The sequence below is a fragment of the Salarias fasciatus genome, chromosome 11 (genome assembly GCF_902148845.1).
Source record: "Salarias fasciatus chromosome 11, fSalaFa1.1, whole genome shotgun sequence".
Classification (NCBI taxonomy): domain Eukaryota; kingdom Metazoa; phylum Chordata; class Actinopteri; order Blenniiformes; family Blenniidae; genus Salarias; species Salarias fasciatus.
Window position 1 is genome coordinate 18,503,137 of NC_043755.1, and position 22,364 is coordinate 18,525,500.

The window sequence follows — 22,364 nt, forward strand, 5'->3', positions numbered from 1 at the left end:
AGCAGAGACAACTGCACTTCAGCCTGGGTTTGGCAAATTTAAATCCCCATTGTACATATATAAAGATCCCTTATTCTCAGATGTTGAAATGCGCACTCTATTACTGCAGCTGAATTAAAAGCTCTTCAAAGTTGTTCCATAAAGTGTTTAATTGCATTGTCAATTCAAATGCCCTTCATAAAACATCTATACTCAAAACACATCTCGCACACAAAGTATATTGAAATGACAGTCATTAATCTTGGAGAATTTTTTTTTTCATCAATTACCACATCCTATTTAGAGGATGCAGTGGGCAGCTGCATTTGGTTGATCGGGGAGCTGATGAGGTAAAAGGTCTTGCTCGGGGACCCACAGTGTTGACCTGTCCACTCTGGGAATTTAACTTTAGATCCCAAAAGCTCTTAGCCTTACATTTTGCATAACATTACAATCTGGATGTTTATTAATTACTGATTTGCTTTAAAAAAAAAAAAATCAAAAGCCTCAAAAGCCTCCCTTTAACTTCCCAAACATCTATCTCCAGAAGCTAATGACAACATGAAGGCATTTCTCAGCTGCGATCCTGTACTTCTTGATCTTTATCAGCCAGCCCACCGTCCTGGGAGCAGCGTTGATGGGATTTGAAGGACGACATTAAGAGGATGGAGCCTTTCCCTTATTAGGGAACTAAGTGAATTAGCACCAGTGCAGTGATCTGCACCAAGAATGGCAACAATACAGTTTGATTTCTGAGCATTACAGCAAACAATTTAACTGGACATCAATAAAACAGTTACGGCAAACAAAGTTCTATTGTCTAGATATAAACTAACAGTTTTAGTTTTAGTGTGTGTATTGTTGTGTGTAAAATCAACAATATCTATGTTGAGGCAGATTTAATCCGTTTACCTCATTTGACTTATTGGTGTGATCGGGGATCAAGTCAGGGTTTCAAAATTTGTCCGATCACCACAACTTGCAAAATTGTGCAGAATTCACTAAGACTGGTTCAATTTAATTGTATTGTTGAAACTGCACCATCACAAAGAACAACAGGTATCCTACTGAAAATAGAAATGGCAATCAAGTCGAACTTCAATACTGAATTTATCAGAAAAATATAGCACAATTAAGTGGGTCATGATTATTATGGACTTATGTTGAATTGTTTTGCCACAATGTTATGGGTTTTTTTGGTGGTTTAAACTTCCAGAAAATTCCGTTTTCTGATTTCTTTAGTCCTCATTGTAAACCTTTTGGTCAACTGAGCAATCACATTTTAAGCTTCAGAGACAATTAGATGACATTTTTCACTTTATTTTAGGTTCAATATAGTCAAGAAAAACTTCACAAATAACCATTAGTTTTCTGTAAAAGAGACACAGTAGAGCACAACAATCACTCCAGCAGCTTTTTTTTTGTTTTTTTACACATTAGTTAAAAGGAGGAAAAATGAACTTGAGAAGTAAATATTAAATATTTGACTGGTGTAATGTCTTTAGTCCGTATTGTCTTATTTGATGAGTTTGTTCATGTAAAGACCAATGCAAGCTGGAACCAACCAGAGGTGTGTGATTTTAATTCAGGACCAAACTCTGAAATGACGTCAGAAATGTGTGTGTGTGAGGCGACTCCTGCATTCACAACACAGAGGAAAAGTACAGCTGATCTTTATCCAAGAAGGCAGAAGGTCAATGTGTTGTTCTGTTACTATTTACAGTCTGTCCTTGAACTGCTAACGATGCATATTTGGTCACTTTTCCTTCCCACGACAGGCAAGTTTTATTTGAAATCCTTCAGACTGAGCGGTCCGATTGTATCCAAGGTCAGTGTCGCTCAAGTCTCTGAGGCGTCGCTTGACGGCAGTCTGCAGGTCTCCCGATATCTTCTACTTCACCACCGTGACAACGTGCTTCTGCTTCTCGGACACCACGCGGACGGCTCCTGGCTTGCTGTGCTTGCGGACGTTCATCTCCCTGGAAAACAACAAAGAGGAGGAAATGTGAGCGACTCCAGCTGCAGGTGAAAATATTCAGGAGTGGAACGGAGGAGAGAGCGAGGACGGGAAAAGCAAACAGAGGGAGGGAGGGAGGGAGGGAGGGAGGGAGGAGGAAGAGATTGAATGTGAGACTGTTGACCTAACGCCTACGTCACGCGCTCTCTTAATGCACTCCGAAAATAATGCAGAAAGCTTCAAAAGTAAATCATTCACAGCTCAAAAACAAGTGTGACGTATCACAGAACTGGCAGTAATTAGAGGAGGAGAAGAAAGGAGCCACAGGCTGAGGTATGAATCAGTGGAAAGGCAGGGTGAAGAGGGACAATCAATCCTCCGTACGAGCTGGAAATGAGTATGTGCAGCCTATTGAGAGCATGTCATAGGGGGCAGGCCCATCTGTGACATTTTCCATCAGGCTGGCAGGCTGCTGAGGTCAGAAATCTCCTGGCAGCAGCCCAGGTCACCGTCACCTCCACGCGGACACACGGCGAGCCAGAAGCCAAAACCAGCAAGTTCCTTCTCTATGTGAGAGAGCAGGGGGAGGGGAAAAATAAGAAAAAACGACTTACTTTCTGCGGCGAGCCTCCTTCATGATCTTCAGCTCCTTGGTCTGGTGGTAGATGTTCTTGGGGAGATGTCGGTGACGGGCGATGCGTCTGATCTGCGGGTGGTGCTGGAACTTCTCCTTCAGCTTCTGGCTGTAGTGGGTGGCTTGCTTCTCTCTGGGGGACAGCTGCATCGCCACGGAGAGGGAGAGATGGTTACGGGAGATGAAGCCAAACAAAATGAAAAAAGAAGCTTTAAAGAAGACTTTAGCCATTGTTTTTATTTGCAATCAAAAAGCTGGTTTAGCAGCGCCAAAAAAATGTTGCATTTATTTCACCAAGATGTGCCTGGATCACATGTCCAGGCATATTTGTTATTAATCCAGAAGATAAAACTGAGCCACAAAACTGAAGAAAACCTGTGACAAGTGTGCACAAGTAACGGCCAAGCCGAAGAAAGGCTGGACTTTCAGCATGCCATAAAAGAAGCAGACACAAATCCAGGGCCAATTCCCAAAAACATGTGGAACACAAGAAAAAGACAGATTGCAATGATGCGTAAATCCTGGAATTCGGTGGTGCTGAATACGAGTTTCACTGTAATTTCCCTGAAATCGCTCCATGAACAAACTCATACTCATAGCGGTGTGGTGTGTATCCAGCTAAGGTGGCTTTTTGTTCATTACTGACAGTTACTGTACGCAGCTTTACATCATAAAATGCTGGAGTGTGCAGTAACTCCGTTTTGACGGCACGCTGACTGAAAACCAAATCAATGCCTGTTAAAAAGTGAAGACTCCAGCTCGAACAGCATCCCTCCCTCTCCGTCCCGCTCATAAAAACCACCGGCCAGCTGGTCCGGTGTTGGCCGGGATTGCTCTCCTGCGAGGCTTTTATTCTAATTAAAAGCAATGATTTGTCTCAGATTCAATTTGTGGGAGAAGAGCTGTTAGCGCTGATCCTACTGGTACTAATATTTCTGCGCGCGCGCATCCTGAACGCCGTTTGCAGAGTCTGAGGACGAAGTGAGGCAGGAGGCCTCCACACACATGGCTCTGACTTTTTAAAAGTTCTTTCTTACGATCTAAAGTGGAAATTCAATCGGAGAGAGCCGGCCGCTGAGGTGAACTGCGGTAACAACAGATCTGAGAGCCGGATCAGACAGCAGCTGCTCGGGCAGACTGTGCAAAAAAAAAAAAAAATCAGTCCCGCTGAAGCTGAACAGGTGAATGTGCTCACTCACTACTGACGCTCTGTTAGACGGGGTCAGACCAACTAAGCCGCGCGCAGTCGACTGCCAGCAGCGATACTGCCAACAACTCCCACGACTGTTAGACAGCAGGAAGAACTCTGACCAGGAACCGATGTTTTTATGAAAGCGGGACTGAAATATTGCTGCTGTGGTTTGTTGTAGGTTTTGATGCATTTCTTTCATAAAATCGTTATCTGTGTTCATGAACAGATTAAACTGAAGTCATGTCAGTGCTGTGCATTCGGCGGCAGTGTTGAATCTTCTCTTCTCGTTAGTGAACAGGGAACGTGTGTGTGGCTGTTCAGCTAAAGGCTCGTATATGAAAACTGACAGGTGAGGATAAAATGGTGGAAACATCATATTCTTCGCACTTCCATGCATCAAATGCATAAAAATAAGCAGAAGATAATTAATCCACACTAGCAGGAGACCCCAAACATCGGGCGACGGACTAGCTTAAACCAATATGTTTTCTCTAGAGTGAAGAGGAAGAAAGTCAACAATCACCAATATTGATAATGGAAAGAAATGATGAGCAAAGTAGATCACCAGTTCCTCCATTCAGGCAGCCACGGTGTCTGTCGTGGAAAACGAGATTAAAGAGCTCAGTACAGAACTAATTTGCAATGGCAGCCATGTTGAGCTCAGGATTTATCCCAATTTATAGCATCTTATATTTGATTTTTGCATCAATTTAACATAGTACGGATCTCCCTTGTGTCTTGAATACAGTGTCAAATCAGTCTTCATCATTACATTCATACAAAGTCTGGAAGACTTTCTCAGTGCCTCTGCGTCTCAATGCGGCGACAAACAAGGGGATTTGTGTCAAAACAGTCCATCAGGCTGACATCCAGTCATTCACTCCGGTCTAAAAACAGGAGCTGCATGAAGCCTGATATTTTCTCAGTGTGACGATGAGTTTGGTTCTTCTTTGCTTTTCATGGCGGTAGTGGAAACTGCAGCGCTCAATCGATAGCTTCTGCTGCACAGACACTAATTTTGCTCTATCATAACTCATGGAATCAAATAGCAAACCTGCAACAATAATTTATAATACAGAACAGTAATCCTTCCATCTGTTGTCATCTTTCAATGCCGTGCAGCTGTAGTGGAGCACCTCAATAAACCATTTCATTTTGCTTCCCCGCTGCAGATGAATGAGTAGTTAGGATGAGTCAGAGTTTCCAGGACAGGTCGGATGAATTTTAACCAACTGGAAACAAACACAAACCCACTCGTTCAACAAGTTCTACACCTGAAAATGTGTCACACTCGACCCGATGCTGCTTAAAGACAAAAAACTATGAGCGAGAAAATTTGACTGATGTTTATGAGAGGAGCAAAAAGCCGAGTGAAGCCGAGCGCGATGCCTCCAGACACAGACGGAGCCTCGATTCAGCGTTTCAGCATTCCTTGATAATTAAAGACCCTCTCAGTACTAGTTGATTGTTAATGCTTCATTATGTTCGGAGTGGCCCCGGCTTTAAGTGATTGGCCGATTTAAACTGCTGATAGGAGCAGCCCTTGTCTGATCTCTTTAAGTGCAAAGCTTGCAAATAAATCTTCCTGTGCACAGTGACAGTAAAACAAGTGCCAAAAGCCGGCCAATTTTCCACTGTGGAGCTGCATTAAGAGAATAAGCACGAGTGAATCTGATCAGCGGCGAGAGCGACGACATGCCAGATGCCCAAGATATTCACACATTTCAACTGGAGCCCTTTTAACTGTCCATCTGACGTTAGAACACAACTGAACCTCGACTTTACAATGACATTATTTGGAATCGACACGTGTTGTTCACAAACACAGTCACTACAAGTCAGAGGAGGAGATTGGTCTTGATTTTTTCCAGGCTTCCCACCCTGCTCTGCCAATTGGTACATCGTCCTTATTGAGAGTGATTCTACCCTAAGTCAGCATCCATCAGGGCTTTTGGCAACGGCAGGTGGGGAGCTCCTGGCACCGTCGCCCGGTCCTTTCACTGCTGCGATGGGCGGCGAGCCACAGCCGCGTCGAGGAATGCAGCTAACTCATAAAACAAGATCAGGTCATAAAGCTGGAGCGAGATACAGTAAATTTGACAGCCGAGGAAAATACTGCAGCTGACGGCGGAGTGGACGCTGTGATGAGGAATTACCCCCAAAACCTGCCCAAAAGCAGGAAGTCCTCTAACATGGTGTTGTGAGAGCAGCGATGATACTGAGCAGGTGAAGCGGGCGGACTCACCACTCCCAGTTTCTCGGCTGCGTTGGCCTTCCACAGTCGGATGTTCATTTCGTCAGAGCCGCTCAGGATGTACCGGTTGTCCGCTGACCACTTGATGCAGATGACGTGCTGCATGCGCTTGGTGTGGTACACCTCTCTGAATTAAGGACAAAACAATGCAGAGCAAATCAAATGTAAACACAAAGCTTTTAATGGCTTTCGTTGCCTGGTGAAGACAAATAAAAAACAGCCGATGAACAAAACCAGACCAGCAATACTCTGCAGGTGTAACACCGAACACATGACTGGTTGTGTGTGAATACAAAACCGACTGATCCTTAGGCTAATCACTGTGTGTTATGGTGTTATGCAGCTGCAATTTCAAGGCTCAAGTCCTGAAAAATATATACAAATATGCAATGTTGGATTAGGGCTGTGTTTTATTTTCAAAAGGTTAAAAGGTTTCTTCTTTTCCCACTGGGTTTTTGGAGTTTTTTCTTGCCGGATGTGAGGGTCTAAGGCGGTGGTTGCTTCGTTTTGTCTCGTTACTGTAAATATTGACATATTACCATTATGCTTATTCACTGTTTTTATTTTTACCGACCAATGTAACATCTTGAAGCCCTCTGAGGCAACTGTTGTTGTGATACTGGGCTATACAAAAATAAATTGATTGATTGATTGAAAAGAAAAAAAAAAAAGCATACGATAAAACAGGCAGCTAGCAGAGACTCAGAGAAATAAATGATATTAATAAACTCGAGAAAGTTGGACTTTTGCTTCTGTTCGCAGGTTTGTTATCTGTTCATCTCTGATATCACTTTGACACTGTTGGGTGGTGGGGGATAGGAGCTGATGCACGATGACTGAGTGAAGAGAGGACACACCTCTCATCTCCACCCGGGTAAACGCAGAGAGGTAGACTAGCAATCACACCTACGGGCAATTTCAGAGCCAGGTATTAACCTGAAATACATGTTTTTAGACTAGGAAGAAAGTGGAGCCACCGCAGAAAATCCCACATAAACAGGACATTAAGAATTACATCCAGAATTTAGCTCGGTGTTATTCTGCAGTGAGACAACAGCTTCAACCACCACACCATAGTTCAGTCCACTCATTTCCATTCACTATTGGACTGGGAGTCATGACACTCTGGAGGCTGCCAATGTCGTGCATGTGCAGAAGAACAACCGTATCTACCGAGGCCATGGTGCTTATGTGGAGTACCAGAATTTCAGAAAAGTTGGTTTTCAGTGGCTCCAAGTGTCATTGTTGTGTCAACCCACAACAAAAAAGCAACAGAAGTTTTGCTTTTTCACTTGAAACGTCGTGTAAAAGGTGCCTAAATGTACTGTGCATGTACAATGACGGTATATCAAGAGAAGGCCCGTCAAATCATTTTGCATCAATAGGAAAAACAACTGCCAGGTTTTATCCTTCATCCACTTTGGCTTTGAAAGAGACAAAAACAAAGTCTGATCAAATTCTGCGCACATAAATTGGGACAAATGATCTCACTGTCATTTTCTCTCCATCCGATACTGTGAATCTCACAAAGTGCGTCCTCCAACTGAACTATCATTTTTATGTTTGGCTCAAATCCAACAGGTGTCCTCAGCAGTGCCGCTATGCTATTTGGCACCGAGAGCGAATCGCTGATGTTCAAGTCAACAGAGGCTCATTTAAATGTGGCGTTGACTACCAGATGTTAGGCATCTCAAGATAAATAGCCGCTGGTGTTGATCTCCATAGATACGTTGAGTTATTGCAGTCAAGCTTCTTGTACGTTGTACAGAAGTAGTGCCGTTTTTGTTCCTCTGAATGAGCTTTAAATTTAAACTGCAGTTGAAGTGTACACTGACCTGCTGTGTCCTGCACTCTTGGGGAAGATGCGGATGGTCTTGTCGAAGCTGGCGGACACAAACTCCGTCCCGGTGGGAGAATAGTCAACATCCAGCACGGCAGAGACGTGGTCCATGTGCACGGTGACGGGACTGGTCAGGTACCTCATGTCGTACGTGTAGAGGCTTGTGAGAAAAGGACAGAACAAAATGAGTGACACAGAGGAGAAAGCCCTCCTCAGGTATAACATAATGCATTCAAGTAGCCATGTTTAAGTATTAGATGAATTTGAATGAGACAGTCTTTTTGTCTTCTAAAACTGATCCAGCAAAAGGATGTTTGAGAAGTTCCATAGCAACATAAATGGTTTGTCTTTTTCGAATTAGCATTCTATTAAAATCGGTCAATTTAAAATGACGCTGGATCACTTTGGCGCCACATGAAGGATGACTGACTTTTTAGCTTGAAAACATGTGACTTTAAAACTGTTTAACTGTTTATTTCTTTCTTGTGCAAATAATGAAGGATTTACAATGACACAAGCATAATTTTCAAGTTAAAGTTTGCAGAAAGAATAATCTTATTTAAAACCATCAAGTTCACTTTGAAGCAATATTACAGAACATCATAAATGGACATAATCACTCAGGTTCCTTCATTAAGATTCTTATTTCCTCACTGCCAACGCCGCCATTATTTTAAAATACCGTTGATAAATTAAGTGACATAATGTTGATACCACATTATTTTCTTAGATGAATTAATCCTTTCATTTAATCTTTGGCATGCTTATTATTCTCATCACATTACCGTTACTTCATCAATAGCACAGCGCCTCAGTTTCATTCTGTTAATGAATACATTCTGACTGATTGCTGTTAAAATTCTTTTGTTATGTTTTTCCTTTCCTTTTTATGATCTTTGATTAGAATTTGCAGGGCTGGAATACATTTTGTTTTCATCCCTACACTCACTTATAGTCTTCATTGGCAGAAGTGAAGTAATATGCTTCCATAGGGTTCCAGCACACGGTGTTGCTTCTCATTTTCATGATCACCTGTAAAAAGAAAACAAAACTCTACAGTAACCTGTACATTTTTTTTTATGTGTTCATAAATAAACATCAAGTACATGCGTGGAGTTTACCTTTCTGAGTGGTGTGGATTCTCTCATGTCATAAAGCACCACACTTCTGTCAGAAGCACAACTGGCAAGAAGTTCAGTCTGCAGAGAGACAAACAGTTGGAATATCAGCAGAGTGTCAGCTCTAAACCAGTCCAGCTGTCTACACACAGGTGAAGAGTTCTCAGCATGATGTTGGTAGAGAGCTGGGGATACGGCACGTCTCGTTTTACCTCCACAGGGTTGAATCGGACCGAGCTGAAGCTGTCCACACCCCAGGTGAAGGAGCGGATCGGGCTGCTCCTCTGCTCGTCCCAGATGTCCACCTGCTGGCCGCACGTTGCAAACACAGCCTCCTTCTGGTGATGATCCAATCCTGTGAACACAGTCTAACCAGAAAGTTTTATTCTAAAAAGCATGATCACATTGTAGATTGAGAATAATACTGAATTTCATGTTCAGTGTTCACACCTTGCCCAGGATGGTATTAAGTGGCTCCTCCTCCTCTCCGTATGCCGGTGCCTGCATTTTCCACTGCTTGATTGTTTTATCATCACCAACCTGTTACAGTTATGCAAAAACAGAGCAGCATTAGATGATATCTATGAAAATATCATAGTCGTTTCAAATTCTAAAACTATAAAAAGTCAGCAGAGCAACAGTTACCGTAAAGAAGGAAGTTCCACAGAAGCGAACAACCATTCCCCGCACAAAACCTTCATGTGCTTGGAGTGTGCGCACACATTCATGCTTGGTAAGGTCCCAAACTTTCACCTGAGGTTTAAATAAGAAAGCAGCGAATTTATCTGGACATATAATATCAACTAACAAAAAAAAAAAAAAAAAAAAAAAACAAAGAAACAACAGCCAATCAAAGATTTTACAAAACTACAACACATACAATTACTTCTCCAGCTGTCACTAACACCTCATTAATTATGTTACTGTACACAAATATGGAAAATATAGGAACAAACAACCCGCAGTGTCTACCAAATGCATAACTTTTTAATGTCAGAAAAAAGGAAATAAGAATCCCAAACTTTACAAATTCCCACAAAACAAAAACATCTTTTCTTTTAGGTTCTGCGCTACCTCACCTCTCCATCACAGGCAGCAGACAGCAGGGTGGAGAGGCTCTTGCAGTGCTTGGCCATGCAGTTCACCCCATCTCTGTGACCATCCAGGGAGGCCAGGAAAGGTTTGGCAAACACCCGCTCCAGCTTCGTGGCGTTCAGGGCCCGTGTGTACTCTCTGCTCACCTCAAACGGATGAAGGGATGGGTCATAGTTCCTGGGGACTGATGAGAAGCAGCATTGAGAAGACACGCAGCTGGCAGAACCCCGACCTTGCCAACTCTCAACGCTTTATGAGCCAGACTCTCTCAGCAATGCTGCCTGATTGCTTTTCTTGCTTGTAAACCAGGTTCTCTGAGAAAACGCCTCAGTTTGATAAGCATCAAACAGTCCTGTCGTCCCCCAGTGTTTGTGGAGACACCGTAGCTAGCAAGCCACGGTCATCCTCTCCGAGTTTAAAGTAATATTTTCACTTACCACGCTGAATGTCCAGCTTGGTCTCGCGGACATAATCGTCCGGATTCCTCGAGAGAACTTTAACCTTCATTTGGACCACTTTAGCAGCGCAAAAGCAGTAGAAAATGAGTCAAATTCGTCGATAAAAACATCAGTGTGAGGTCCTTGCAGTGGCCATGTGTAGAGAGGAGTGGCTTCCGCTTGGCATTATGGGATACACGGTCCTCCAGGCTACGTCACAGACTGAAAATATAGCAACCAATCATATTACAGGAATTCGATGAAAGCGGAACATAAACATACAGGCGTGTTTTTCAAAGTAAGTGCTCACTTGAACAGCGATGTTACACAATCGAAGGTCCATAATATGTCATCGTCCCGATAAAAAACAACAAAAACAAAGAAGATTCATCCTCGTCGAATTAGATGAGATTTCTTTGCAGGGTCACAGAGTTCTGGAGCGAACAGTCCAGCACAGGCAGACAACCACATTCCATGCTTGGCTGCCGCCTCTTTTATTTTGGAACCGGAAGTGCTGCTGTCAGCACCGACATCTTTAACATTAACTAACTTTATTTCCCGCAGCAAGGTCGAAAAGTGAAGTTCCACCTGAAACCGGGACCAGAACCACATGTCTCCGACCGGGTCCAGCCGCTGACATGCTGGGGCGCGAGGCGGCGGTGCGGGCTCTGTGGTGTGTTTAATCTCTGCTTCCGCGGCTTGTCGAGACTTTGGCAGAAGCAGCGTGGTGACCGCAGCTAGCTGACAGCAGCTAGCCGGGGAGCATGGGCTCAGCTCCGGATCACGGTGCCGGTGCCGGTACCGAGGCCCGTCTGGACGGCAGGCCCGGCTCTGCCGTCCCGTTAGCCGGACAGATCCGACAGGTGTTCAGCCACGTGCGGATAGAAAACCTCGTGGCGGGGCTGAGTGGAGGAGTGGTGTCCACGCTGGTGCTGCACCCTCTGGACCTGGTCAAGATCAGGTTTGCAGGTACAGCATGAGATTACACTCAATTATAATCTGGACGCACGTGCATCAAAAACCACGTGGAAGCTACAGATTATTCATGCTGCCAGTAATCAGATTACTTGTTGTCCTGCAGTCAGCGATGGTCTGGAGCTCAGACCCAGGTACAGTGGCATCCTGCACTGTATGAAGAGTGTGTGGCAGCAGGAGGGCCTCAGAGGACTCTACCAGGGGGTCACGCCGAATGTTTGGGGCGCGGGGGCCTCCTGGGGTCTGTACTTCTTCTTGTAAGTAACCTGACACTTCACAGCTGTTTCTGCATGCTGACACTGGTGATGATCGGAGGGGTTGTCACACATTTACACTGAGATCAACGCTTCTTCTTAATGTCTCAGGTGGAGGCAACAATGGAGAACTGATTTATACATGTATCTCATCACTTCATGAGATTTTCACCCTGCTTCGTATTGTGCAGCTCACAATATTTCCTCCAGTGTTTCCACTGTACCTCAGCTGGATCATTTAACTGTTTATTGGACAAGAGACCATTTTTTTCACTTTCCCAATTCTTCATGTTTCTTTTCAGCTTATAATTGTATAACTGATGACAAAGAAAATTTCAATAACTGGGTAACAAGGCTATTAATAGAATATTTTTTTAGAATATTAATTCAAGATAGAAGAGGGAAGTATTCTGAGTTACAGGTATCTACAGAGATATTTATCAATTTTAGAGAGTATATAAGATAGAAATTAAGTTAATGTGATTATGGTCAGTGTTTTATTTTTTGAACACTTTAACAAACAGAAATTACACAAAATAATGTTTTATACTGATTGAAGTGTTGATATAACCTGAAATAGCATGTGGTGTAGTTTTACATTAACATGTGACAATAAAATTTGCTCTTGTTTCTCGTCTGTTTTAAGAGTTAACAGTGAACACAAAGTAAACATCAACAGTGGAAGCGATGACTAAAGTGAAATATGCACATGATTTCAAATGTACCCTCAGTACTCTGAGTGACTTGTGTAGGTGAAGATTGCTGAAAAGGTTTCTCAATCTTGCCGTCCTGTTTTTAGTTTAATTTGTTCCCATTAAGTCAACATTTGAGTACAGATTCAACTGATATTGGAAGTGCTAAATGGATATTTAGATGCTGGTGTATATTACATGAATGTTTTCTGTTCATGTTTCAATCTCACAAAGATTTTATTTGCATTTATTGGCAAAATAATGTTACTTATTTTCCATCTTGCCTCTTCTTGCAGCTATAATGCAATCAAAGGGTACACAAAGGAGGGCCGTCAGACCGAGCTGAGCGCCACGGAGCACCTGGTGTCTGCGGCCGAAGCAGGTCAGTCACACGTGTCCTGGAATCACGCCACTCCCAGCCGGATGGAGCTCACCAAGGGGAAAGATTAGATTAGTTCACAATGAATCTTTTGATGGAGTTTGTGAAGAATGCAGAGAGGGACATAGGAAGTCAACACAGCTACATTGCAATGAATGCACGTTAGAAGAACACTCACAACAGCAATAAGGACTGATTATGAAGTTTTATTCTCAGGGTATTTGCAGCATTTGCTTTACGCTGATCAGTAGATCAGTGATCATCATGTTGCGTTTGGATGGTAACAGCAGGAACTTAATAGCTGACATATTCACTCACACTGCGATAAACTGATCCTGCTTAATAATAGGACAGTGTGAGAGACGTCTCACTCTTATCTGAAATACTACAACTCTCACACCTCTATCACCCTAACTCACCCTGTGTTTCTGTTTCTCTTTGGCTAATAAGTAACTGAACTAGTACAGCACACACTGCTGTTGCAGCCGCCGTGTGTATCTGATTTAATAAAGCTGCTCACGTTGCACAAAAATGTCCCCGTCTCAGGCGTCCTGACGCTCACCATAACCAACCCGATCTGGGTGACCAAAACCCGGCTGGTGCTCCAGTACGACGCTGACAAGTCCAGTAAGCAGTACAAGGGGATGGTGGACGCTCTGGTGAAGATCTACCGCAACGAGGGAGTGCCGGGGCTGTACAAGGTGAGACACGAGGGTATTTTTAGGAGCATAGCTGTGTGAATCCTGATGACTGCGGGTTGTTTTCGGTATCTGGGCCACTCTGCTTTGAGTAAAGACGACCTTTGTCCTACTGCTCTGTAAACATTGTTCTTTAGCTGCCACTAGAGGGCAGTATTACACTCTTTACTGCAATAATGCTCTCTAGTCCTTATTTAATCACATTTTCTACCAGATTGCGTGTATGAATTGTATGAAGACTACTGTATGATCAGTCAGATCTCATTGAAAATATCTTGTGTATCACCAATTTTTTAAAATTGTGTTTCAGTATGGTAGAATTGTTGTAGCTCGGTGTCCTGGTGCTATTATGATCATGGTCCGAAGCCTTTCTTTTTTTTTCCCCCTTTAACAATCATTAAATAGCTTCATGAGTATTTGAGGGTGTTAAGACTGTGACTTTCTGCCGGAAGGGTTACGTTCCCGGCCTGTTCGGCACGTCTCACGGAGCGCTGCAGTTCATGGCCTACGAGGAGCTGAAGAGAGACTACAACAAATACAAGAACGTGGCCTCGGACGCCAAGCTGGTGAGTCGTTACGGATGACAGCAGGCTGCAGCCTTCATCCAGATCCGCATCGTTCATGGTTTCATTAAGACCACCTCCCTTTTTGTGTGTCAACAGAACCCGCTGGAATACATCACAATGGCGGCATTATCTAAAATATTTGCCGTGGCCACCACCTACCCCTACCAGGTGGTGCGGGCTCGCCTGCAGGATCAGCATAATAAATACAACGGCGTTGTGGACGTCGTTAGGCGGACGTGGAGGTGCGCCGGCCTTCTGAATTTGACCGCCCGTGAGCGTTTCGGACTGAGGCTCATTGTTTCAACCACTTTCTCCTCAGGAACGAAGGAGCCGCTGGCTTCTACAAAGGCATCATCCCCAACTTGATACGCGTGACCCCCGCCTGCTGCATCACCTTCGTGGTCTATGAGAACGTCTCTCGCTTCCTTCTGGGACAAAACAGCTGAGGGATGGAAGCGCGAGACGCACGGACGATGGACTGCAGCCTCACGGCAGTGTTAGTGAGGAGACGCAGAGACGAGGTGCCCAGCACTGGCTGCGGTGCACGAACACGCCGGAAATTCATGAGGGCAGAAGAATCGGAGTCGACAGTGGAGATTTTTATTTTATTTTTCCATAAAACAAATCTGGACTGTTAATAATTAAAGCGCACAATTAATACACTGTGAGAATGTATGCAGCCTTTCATCCTCTCGGATGGGATACTGTTGTTATGAGCTTTAAAAAAAAAAAGAAAAAAACAAACAAAAAAAAGCATACAGGTGTATGTAAGCCTGGGTTGTTTTTTTTTTTTTTTTTTTTTTTTTTTAAGCCGTTGATATGTTTACGTGTCTACATGTTTTCTGTGAACAGAAAAAGGATGGAGGCGAAACTGCAAAAAAAAAAAAAAAAAACTTTCATTGTCAACCTTAAATTAAACTATTCAAACAGCAAAAATTAAAAGATTATTTTAGTCCAGACAAGCCGACACTTTGCTCTCTAAGTTGATACTTCTGAACTACATTGTAAAGTTTTGCTTCATAACTTGTGCTTTAAAAGCCACCATTTCTGTCATGCTCCATGTATGTAAATACATTGAATGTGATTTTTTTTTTTCTTGAATTGATGGTGTTTTCAGGAGGAACTGCTTGTGGAATAAAATGCAACTGTATTCAGGTAGCTGGTTCCCTTTCCCATTTTACAAAATTCCCAGAACGGTACAAAACAATTCAAGCAGCACAGTGTACTAATCATCAGTGCGATCATAAATAAGATGAAAACAATCAGAGAGGGAACATAACTTTAACTTAAAGTCCTACTATGTTAATTGACATCAAAGCATCCCGTCCCATTAGTGGGAAGTTGCCAGTTTGTATTTAAAAGTGGAAGTTTGCTCATGAATGCACAGTCAAACACATTCTCTTCTGCTGGGAAAGCTTTGAGAAAGTCCTCCACACAGCAGTATCAGTATATCTAATTAATGAATGACTTCTTTTAACTGATGCAGGCTGTATGAAACCTGTTTCCGCCTGGCTTTATAGACTGCAGCATTTCAGTTCAGTGTAACCAGAAAGAATTAACAGTGCTTCACTTTATCCACAGTGTTCTAATAGAATGTTTTCCAAAATTGATTAAATTGATAGTTTCCCCAAATTATTCACTCTACCCCATAATTAAATGACTTAAAAAAAGTTAGCAAATGCATTAAAAGTGATCAAGAAAAAGGGGGGAAAAATCACAAATATTCACATCCTGTGCTCAATACTTCATTTCATACTTACAAGCCTGGCACACCTGTGTTTGAGCAGTTTGGTTCATTCTGCTGAAGCTCCATCACGTCCGATGGGAAGTATCACTGCAGAGCAATTCTCAGATCTATTCAGAAACGAACGCTAGAATTCACATCAGGGCTCTGGCTGGGTCACTCCAAGATATTCTCTGAGTTGTCCTGAAGAATCATTTCACATTGTGACTGTGCGCTCTGGGTCGTCATCCCAGTCTAAGGTTCTGAGCGCTCTGGAGCAGGTTTTCATCCAAGATGTCTCTGAACATAGCTGCAATCATCATTACCTCTACTCTGACTCTGACTAGTCTTCCCACAGCATGATGCTGCCTCCGCCATACTTCACTGGTGGTCTGGCATTGGGCTGGTGGTGGTGAGCTGGTTTTCACAGGAAGGGCTTCTTCCATTAATGGATGATAGAGGCCTCTGTGCTCACTGGGACCTTCAAAGCAACACATTCGTCTGCGCCCTCTCCCAGAGTTGTGCCTGAAGACAATTCCTTTGAGTCCATACTTGTTTTGTGGTCCGGCATGAACTGTCTGCTGGGGAGCTTTATACAGCCTTTCCAAATCAACTGAGTTTTTTTCAGAGGATTATGAAGTTTTTTTTTTTTATGTGGAACACTGAAAAATGATTCAATCAATTTTGGAAACTGGCTGTAACATGACAACAGATGAAAAACTGGGAAGCACTATGAATGGGAGGTGTGCTCTTAATGTTGACTTTACAAGCGTAACAGCTGTGTCATTTATGTGTAGATTTTTGTGGCGCTTTTAGCGGTTTCTTCCAACTCACCACTGGGATATTCCCACCTGGGAACTTTCCTCGGGCTCGGCTTCAGTCACACACCATATGAGTGTGTAAGTTTGGGAATTTCCAAAACATGACACATTCTGCTTGTGTTAAATTGTTATCAAAAAACAACTTTTATTAATAGTAACACTGCTTTGCACAGGTAACATGAGTACATAGTTGCAACACTGACGCTGTGAGAGTACAGCAATTCTCACAGCATCCCAAAAAAGATACAGTACAAAATGTGTTTTTGGTCGACTACAACACAGTATTCTTGTGTATAAGCTGGCGAGCCAGTACCGTACTTGCGGAGAATAAAAACATTCAAGTTCCCATCAGTGATGTTGCAACGCCTCAGGCCAGACCCGCTCATTTCTGACGGCCAGATAACACACTGTTACACTCCCAAAAGCTGGGTCCTCCCTTTCGTAAGACTTCTCTTTTTCTTACTTCGGCAGTTCCTCAATGATAATCCTGGATACAGAATTCCACCCCGTGGATGCGTCACCTCTTGGATAGTCAGCGCAGGTCCCCACCCACACCGCCACATCCACCAGCCCCGATTTGACGCCCTCACACAGGCCTTCAACTGGGGGGGGGGGGGGGGGGGGGAGAGAAACAGAGAGGACAGTATAAATGAATTTCAGGGAACACCCATGCCGAGCGAGGAGATGGAAATTGTTAATTGCTTTGTTCTCTGACACAGTGGTGAGCTTTATGAAACACGACCACAGAGAGGGCTGCTTTTAAGCCTTTAAAGGCACAAAGCTTTTCAGACTAAACCGCAATCAGATAACCACTTAAAAGTCTTTTCTTGCCATGTCTTGGAAAATAAGAAGCTCTGTCATGTCTGTACTCTAAACACCAGGCTGCAGTCAGCAGCTGCTTCACACAGCTGGGAAAAAAAGACAAGGACTTCAAGTTTCTAATTTTATTCACTTTGTCAATAGTTGACAACATATTGAAAATGATCTAAATCCAGTTCCTACTCATTTGTGCATTACTGTCTCTCAGTGGTAAAGTGGTCAACACTCCTGCCCCGATGAGAAAATCCCCAGTTTGCATGTTCTTCCTATGCATGGATGGGCTTTCAAGGGTCCTCCAATCCTTTTCCACAGTCCAAAAACACTAGATTGAGGCTAATTGGTGACTTAAAAACTGCCTGTAGGTGTGACTATGAGGGACTACTGCCATGATGCTGGATGGGTGAGGTTTTACCGGTTCTGGTTACTGAAGTGTATATAGCATGCCAATATTTAACTTCAGTTTTACGTGTAAATTTGTGGAAAAAGAGAGAAAAGTCAGTGTTTAAAGAAGCCAGGCCTGAGCCTGACCAACTGCACATGCATTTTGGAAGATATCAAATGCCAATGACAGAGATTAACAGTGTAATATTCAACAATAGTTTATAGTTATTAGATTTATTACATTATCTACTGTGCCATGTGTATGGACTGTTTTCTGAAAAGAAAATGTTTCTAATCAAAATGTGTAAAATGTACCATTCTAAAAAAAGAACGAAAGAAGTCACAAGTAAAGTAAATTATGAATGTACCTTTAAACAAAACTGTGCTTTTCTGTCTGGTTTTAGTCTGTTTTTAGTTAACTACACATTCTTCACTGTAATGAGAACTGTAGCAGATGTATTGGTATGCTTCCCAGAGTGTCAGACCCTCGGCCTCTGACAGTCAGGCTAATTGTATTAAAGAAGTGACAAAGCCTCTGTTATTCAACGGGAGCTAAATGCATAGAAAAGCACACTGAAGGAAAATCCTACATCCCTTTTCCACTAACATCTGCAGCAGCCATAATCTGGTGTGAACAGGCTTTTTGAGGTCAGCTTCTCGGTCGGGTTAGAGTCTGGGTTTTCCTTTTTTCCTGCTTTCTGGCTTTGAAGCGGTTTATTAATTGCCAGCTTCTGACTCAGTTAACTTTGGTTTCTGTCATTAGGGTTAGATTTCACATACTTTATCCAATCTACACCATCTGAGTATTACATTAGGTACAGACAATAAAGTACTCTTTGTTTGTTTGGAACCATAGCTTTGCTGGATGTCTAATTAGCTGCTTTTCCACATTTTATCTTTACTTAGACGATGAAAATATCCTCTACACGGCCTCAGTGTTTCACTGCTGAATCTGGAAAAGCATGTTGGACGGTTTGAGTCGTACCTGAGGACGTCCTGTGGATGTTGATGGTTGAGTTGAGCTCTGGGCTTCCTTGGTCCAAGTATATGATGGACTCTATGGGCAGCGGTCCCGTGCACTCTGCTCCATTGAATGTGAAGTACCACCGCTGGCAGCATGCGTTCTTACACTTGAGTCTGAGGGAACCGCTGAAGAGGACTCTGAGAGTGCTGTCTGAACGCAGCTTGGTGAACGTGCAGTCCTGGGACACAGTGTACATGAAGACGTTCAGCTTAGGAGGATTTGAATTTGTGATGGCTGAAATAGCTCGGACGGAGTATGGAGGTACTTACAGCCACTTTACCCAGATCGATCCCATAATTCAGAGAGTTCCAGGCACACTGCTTGTAGTTCGGCCTCCAGGGCTCCTCGAAGATCTCACTGATGCATTCCCCTTTCTCACCCTTGAGCCCATCGCGGCCTGGGATGCCCGGCGTGCCCGGGATGCCGTTAGCTCCAGGGTTACCCTCTCTGCCGGGGGTGCCTGCTGGGCCCTGCAAGCAGCTGCCAAGCTGAAAAAGACACAATCAAACAAATGCAGACAGCAACATCAGCAGAATCTATTGTTATCAACCTCTCATATTTTACTCTGTATTTCTGTCTTCTTGTGGGTTAAATCAACTGTTTAGACTGCATGCTACATGGACAGCTAAACACCGAATCCCTTCCAACCAACACAGGCAAGAAGCCAGATTATACCTCAGTTAAAAGTTGTCCAAACAAAGAGTCAGGCATTAGAGGGAACAACGTGTGAAACCAGACGGGACCTTTACGAGGGGTTTTTAAAGTGTGGGAGAATGAGCCCCTCCTCGAAGAGCTCCAACCACATTGGCCCCTGCAACCTGTTTTTATTTGATTTAAGTGAAACCCAACATGATCTGGATTAGGGGTTTTCAATGTGGATATCAGACCCCACATGTCCAGTTTCTGCACACCGTCATCAGCAATCAGACTGTACACCTCCTCCTCTGCGGGGAGCAGGGGTGACGGGAGGACGGGAAGGAGCGGTAGCCTCAAAACCAAACTGGACACTGCAATAATCACTGACTTTAATACAAATGTATTCATTCATCAGCAGCTTCTTTTTTTTTTTTATCTTGTTGATTTTGAAGGTTTTTAACAAACTGTCTAAAATGCTCAGATAAGGCATCCCCGTGAACCCTTGATTTTTTTTCCGCTGAAGCTCTTTGGCGCCCCCTCCAGGAGAGGCCCGCCCCACACTTTTAAAACCACTGATCTTCAACCAAAGCGAAGCAATAAAACCAGCCAACGTGTCACCACAAAGCAGATCGTGTGCTAATGAGGAACTCAAATTAGTATGTGTCTGACCACACGTGTGATTCATTGTCCTGCTGAAGCCGGCTGTGTTTAAACAGATGCCACATCTCTTGCTCAAACTGAGTCACAGACAGACACGGAACACAGGAGCTTGCCAAACCAGACACAGAGATAGACACAATGAAGACCCATGTGGTGTTGTTTTTACGAGATGTGTTGAGCAGCCGATTGCAGCGTGTAGGTTAACTGCTGGCCTGATCTCTTGGTCATTCTTTGGACTGGCCTAAACTGACACGTAGAAGTGCGTCCTTGTGCTGAAGCAAACGCGGACGCCAAAAGCATTTGAGTTTTTGTTGGGTCACTGCTGCCCTTTAGCTTAGCAGCATGCAGCTGTGGAGCAGTTATAGGAGGCACGTGGCCAAAAGGCAAAGGAATGAGAGGAGGACAAAGAGCTGTTGCTCCAGTTTCAACATCTTGAGTCCCTGAGGTGAAGCTTTAATAATGCATTTCAGATTATGGGAATCTGAAAAATGCTTTAAAAGAGAGAAATACAGTATTCTAAAGTTAGCAGCTGTGAAGCAGATGCATGGCGGTCTGTTCTACTCATTGAAGGGATATTTTTGGGACAACTGGAGATACGAGACCTGACATCATCTTATTGGGAAGCTGAGAAGTCTGTGATGGAGACTGCTGGATTGCGGGTTAGTATGCACATGCTTGAGCGCAGCTGGGATTTATCTTTGGAGTGGGAAGAGGGGGGGGGACAAGATTTCCAGGTCCATGACGTAGAGGTGGAATAATGTGGAAATGATGCAAATGATGCATACGTCTTGGGGCTTGGCTGACGGTCAGTGAGGAAAAGTCTCGTCGTTGTGATTAGGGGGTTGGGTTTTATGCAGCGCTTTCAAAGGCGACCTAATGAATGGGGCCTCTGTGCATTTTAGCCACACAGCTGACTTTTATATTAGCTTCCAGTCGACTGCCGTTGCTGTTACCAGTGCTGCCTGCCTGCATGAATTACACTCCAGCCCTGCTGAGAACCAGTGGCACACAGTCCATGACTGTACCTGGAAGCATAAAGGCAGCCTTTGCCTCACAGTGCCGTGGAATCGGTAGCATTTCATGCATTAAGTCAACACCAAAGCAGAAGGCCCGAAGCTCTCGTGGAGCATGCAGAGCGGGGATGTGAGACTCAGCCGTGAGGCTTTTCACAGTCAAAGGATGCAAAGGAGGATTTTATGATTACCATGTTGCTCAAATAAGCAGATCGTCCTTCTCCAGAGTGTCTGGTGCAGTTGGGCTTTTCTGCATCATTTCCAGAGCACTAGATACAGACGTTACATGTTTATTATACGCTTCTGCTGCGGTGGAGTAATGAGGAGCTACAGAGATCAGTGGTTTTCTAAGTGGGGACATGCAGACTTATCGGAGTCCCTGAGGGAGAGAGGAAGCAGGGGGTGAGGAGGTGGGTGCAGTGAGGGTAAATAAACATACGTTTCACTTTCATTGTAGGGCAGAAATGTATGTCCACTCTGTTCCCTCGCTCCTGATCCACCTACAGCTTAGAAGGTTACATAACTCTCAACAAAGATAGTCTATAGTGGTGGTGAATTAGAGAGGATGTTGAGTCCCCAAATCTTAGAAAAGTATCTTAAAAATATATGTTCAAGAAACTGAAAATCACATGAACTTAGTATAGAAAACAAAGGCAGGCAGACACAGTGAGCCAGACCCCAACATCCTGTTTTGGGAATTTTTAGTCTGCTGGAATAACAGAGGACCAGCTGACAATACAAATGCTGTAAAAATAGAGTTTTCTAAACAGGTAATTGTGAACGTCAGGGAAAAAGTGCTGACCACACATCAAGTCACTCTTCTAAAAATAGTCCAGTAACAGCAAATGACAATAAAACTCTTTTTATGACAGAAAAATCCATTGTGTCATATAACTATACACTCAGCAAGCATCAATTTAGTGTCAACTTTCTACAAGTGTAAATATTTTCCTCTCAAAAGTTATAATCCATTAGCTTGATCTCTCTTACCTTGTCAGCATCAGGATCCTTTCGGTATCCTCTATTTCTCACCTTTTCCACGCCATAGAGAGGTAAAGCCAAGCAGACAAGCAGCAGCAGACGCGCAACGAGAGGAGACATCCTGAAGACCAGAGGACTGAGTGCTGAGTGAGAGATCCGAGGCACCGAGAGAGAGAGAGAGAGAAGGGCAGGACGGGACGGGAGGGGAAGGAAAACTTCCCCCTGACACACACCCC

General features: G+C 43.7%; 3 protein-coding genes across 4 annotated transcripts; 1 reads left to right on the top strand and 2 right to left on the bottom strand.

Moving 5' to 3' along the window:
* Positions 1-1,339: 1,339 nt before the first annotated feature.
* On the bottom strand, positions 1,340-10,671 carry dcaf13 (ddb1 and cul4 associated factor 13). Its single transcript, XM_030102206.1, has 11 exons — positions 10,507-10,671; positions 10,054-10,253; positions 9,620-9,727; positions 9,425-9,514; positions 9,187-9,342; positions 8,978-9,055; positions 8,806-8,888; positions 7,852-8,016; positions 6,008-6,143; positions 2,551-2,714; positions 1,340-1,958 (listed from the first exon to the last, which is right to left on the bottom strand). Exons 1-11 carry the CDS (start codon positions 10,574-10,576, stop codon positions 1,871-1,873), a joined length of 1,338 nt encoding a protein of 445 aa, XP_029958066.1. The 5' UTR covers positions 10,577-10,671; the 3' UTR covers positions 1,340-1,870.
* Positions 10,672-11,046: 375 nt separating this feature from the next.
* Positions 11,047-14,842, top strand: LOC115396350 (mitochondrial folate transporter/carrier). The gene is made up of 7 exons (XM_030102207.1): positions 11,047-11,475; positions 11,588-11,738; positions 12,724-12,809; positions 13,353-13,507; positions 13,957-14,070; positions 14,167-14,312; positions 14,390-14,842. Exons 1-7 carry the CDS (start codon positions 11,271-11,273, stop codon positions 14,514-14,516), a joined length of 984 nt encoding a protein of 327 aa, XP_029958067.1. The 5' UTR covers positions 11,047-11,270; the 3' UTR covers positions 14,517-14,842.
* Positions 14,843-17,062: 2,220 nt separating this feature from the next.
* cthrc1b (collagen triple helix repeat containing 1b) lies at positions 17,063-22,271 on the bottom strand. 2 transcript variants are annotated; one of them, XM_030102208.1, is made up of 5 exons: positions 22,138-22,271; positions 21,339-21,416; positions 19,108-19,326; positions 18,800-19,016; positions 17,063-17,216 (listed from the first exon to the last, which is right to left on the bottom strand). In XM_030102208.1, the coding sequence occupies exons 1-5, from the start codon at positions 22,246-22,248 to the stop codon at positions 17,074-17,076; spliced, it is 768 nt and encodes a 255-aa protein (XP_029958068.1). In that variant the 5' UTR covers positions 22,249-22,271; the 3' UTR covers positions 17,063-17,073. The 2 variants fall into 2 exon arrangements, with proteins under 2 accessions (XP_029958068.1, XP_029958069.1); XM_030102209.1 differs by lacking the exon at positions 21,339-21,416.
* Positions 22,272-22,364: the final 93 nt, after the last annotated feature.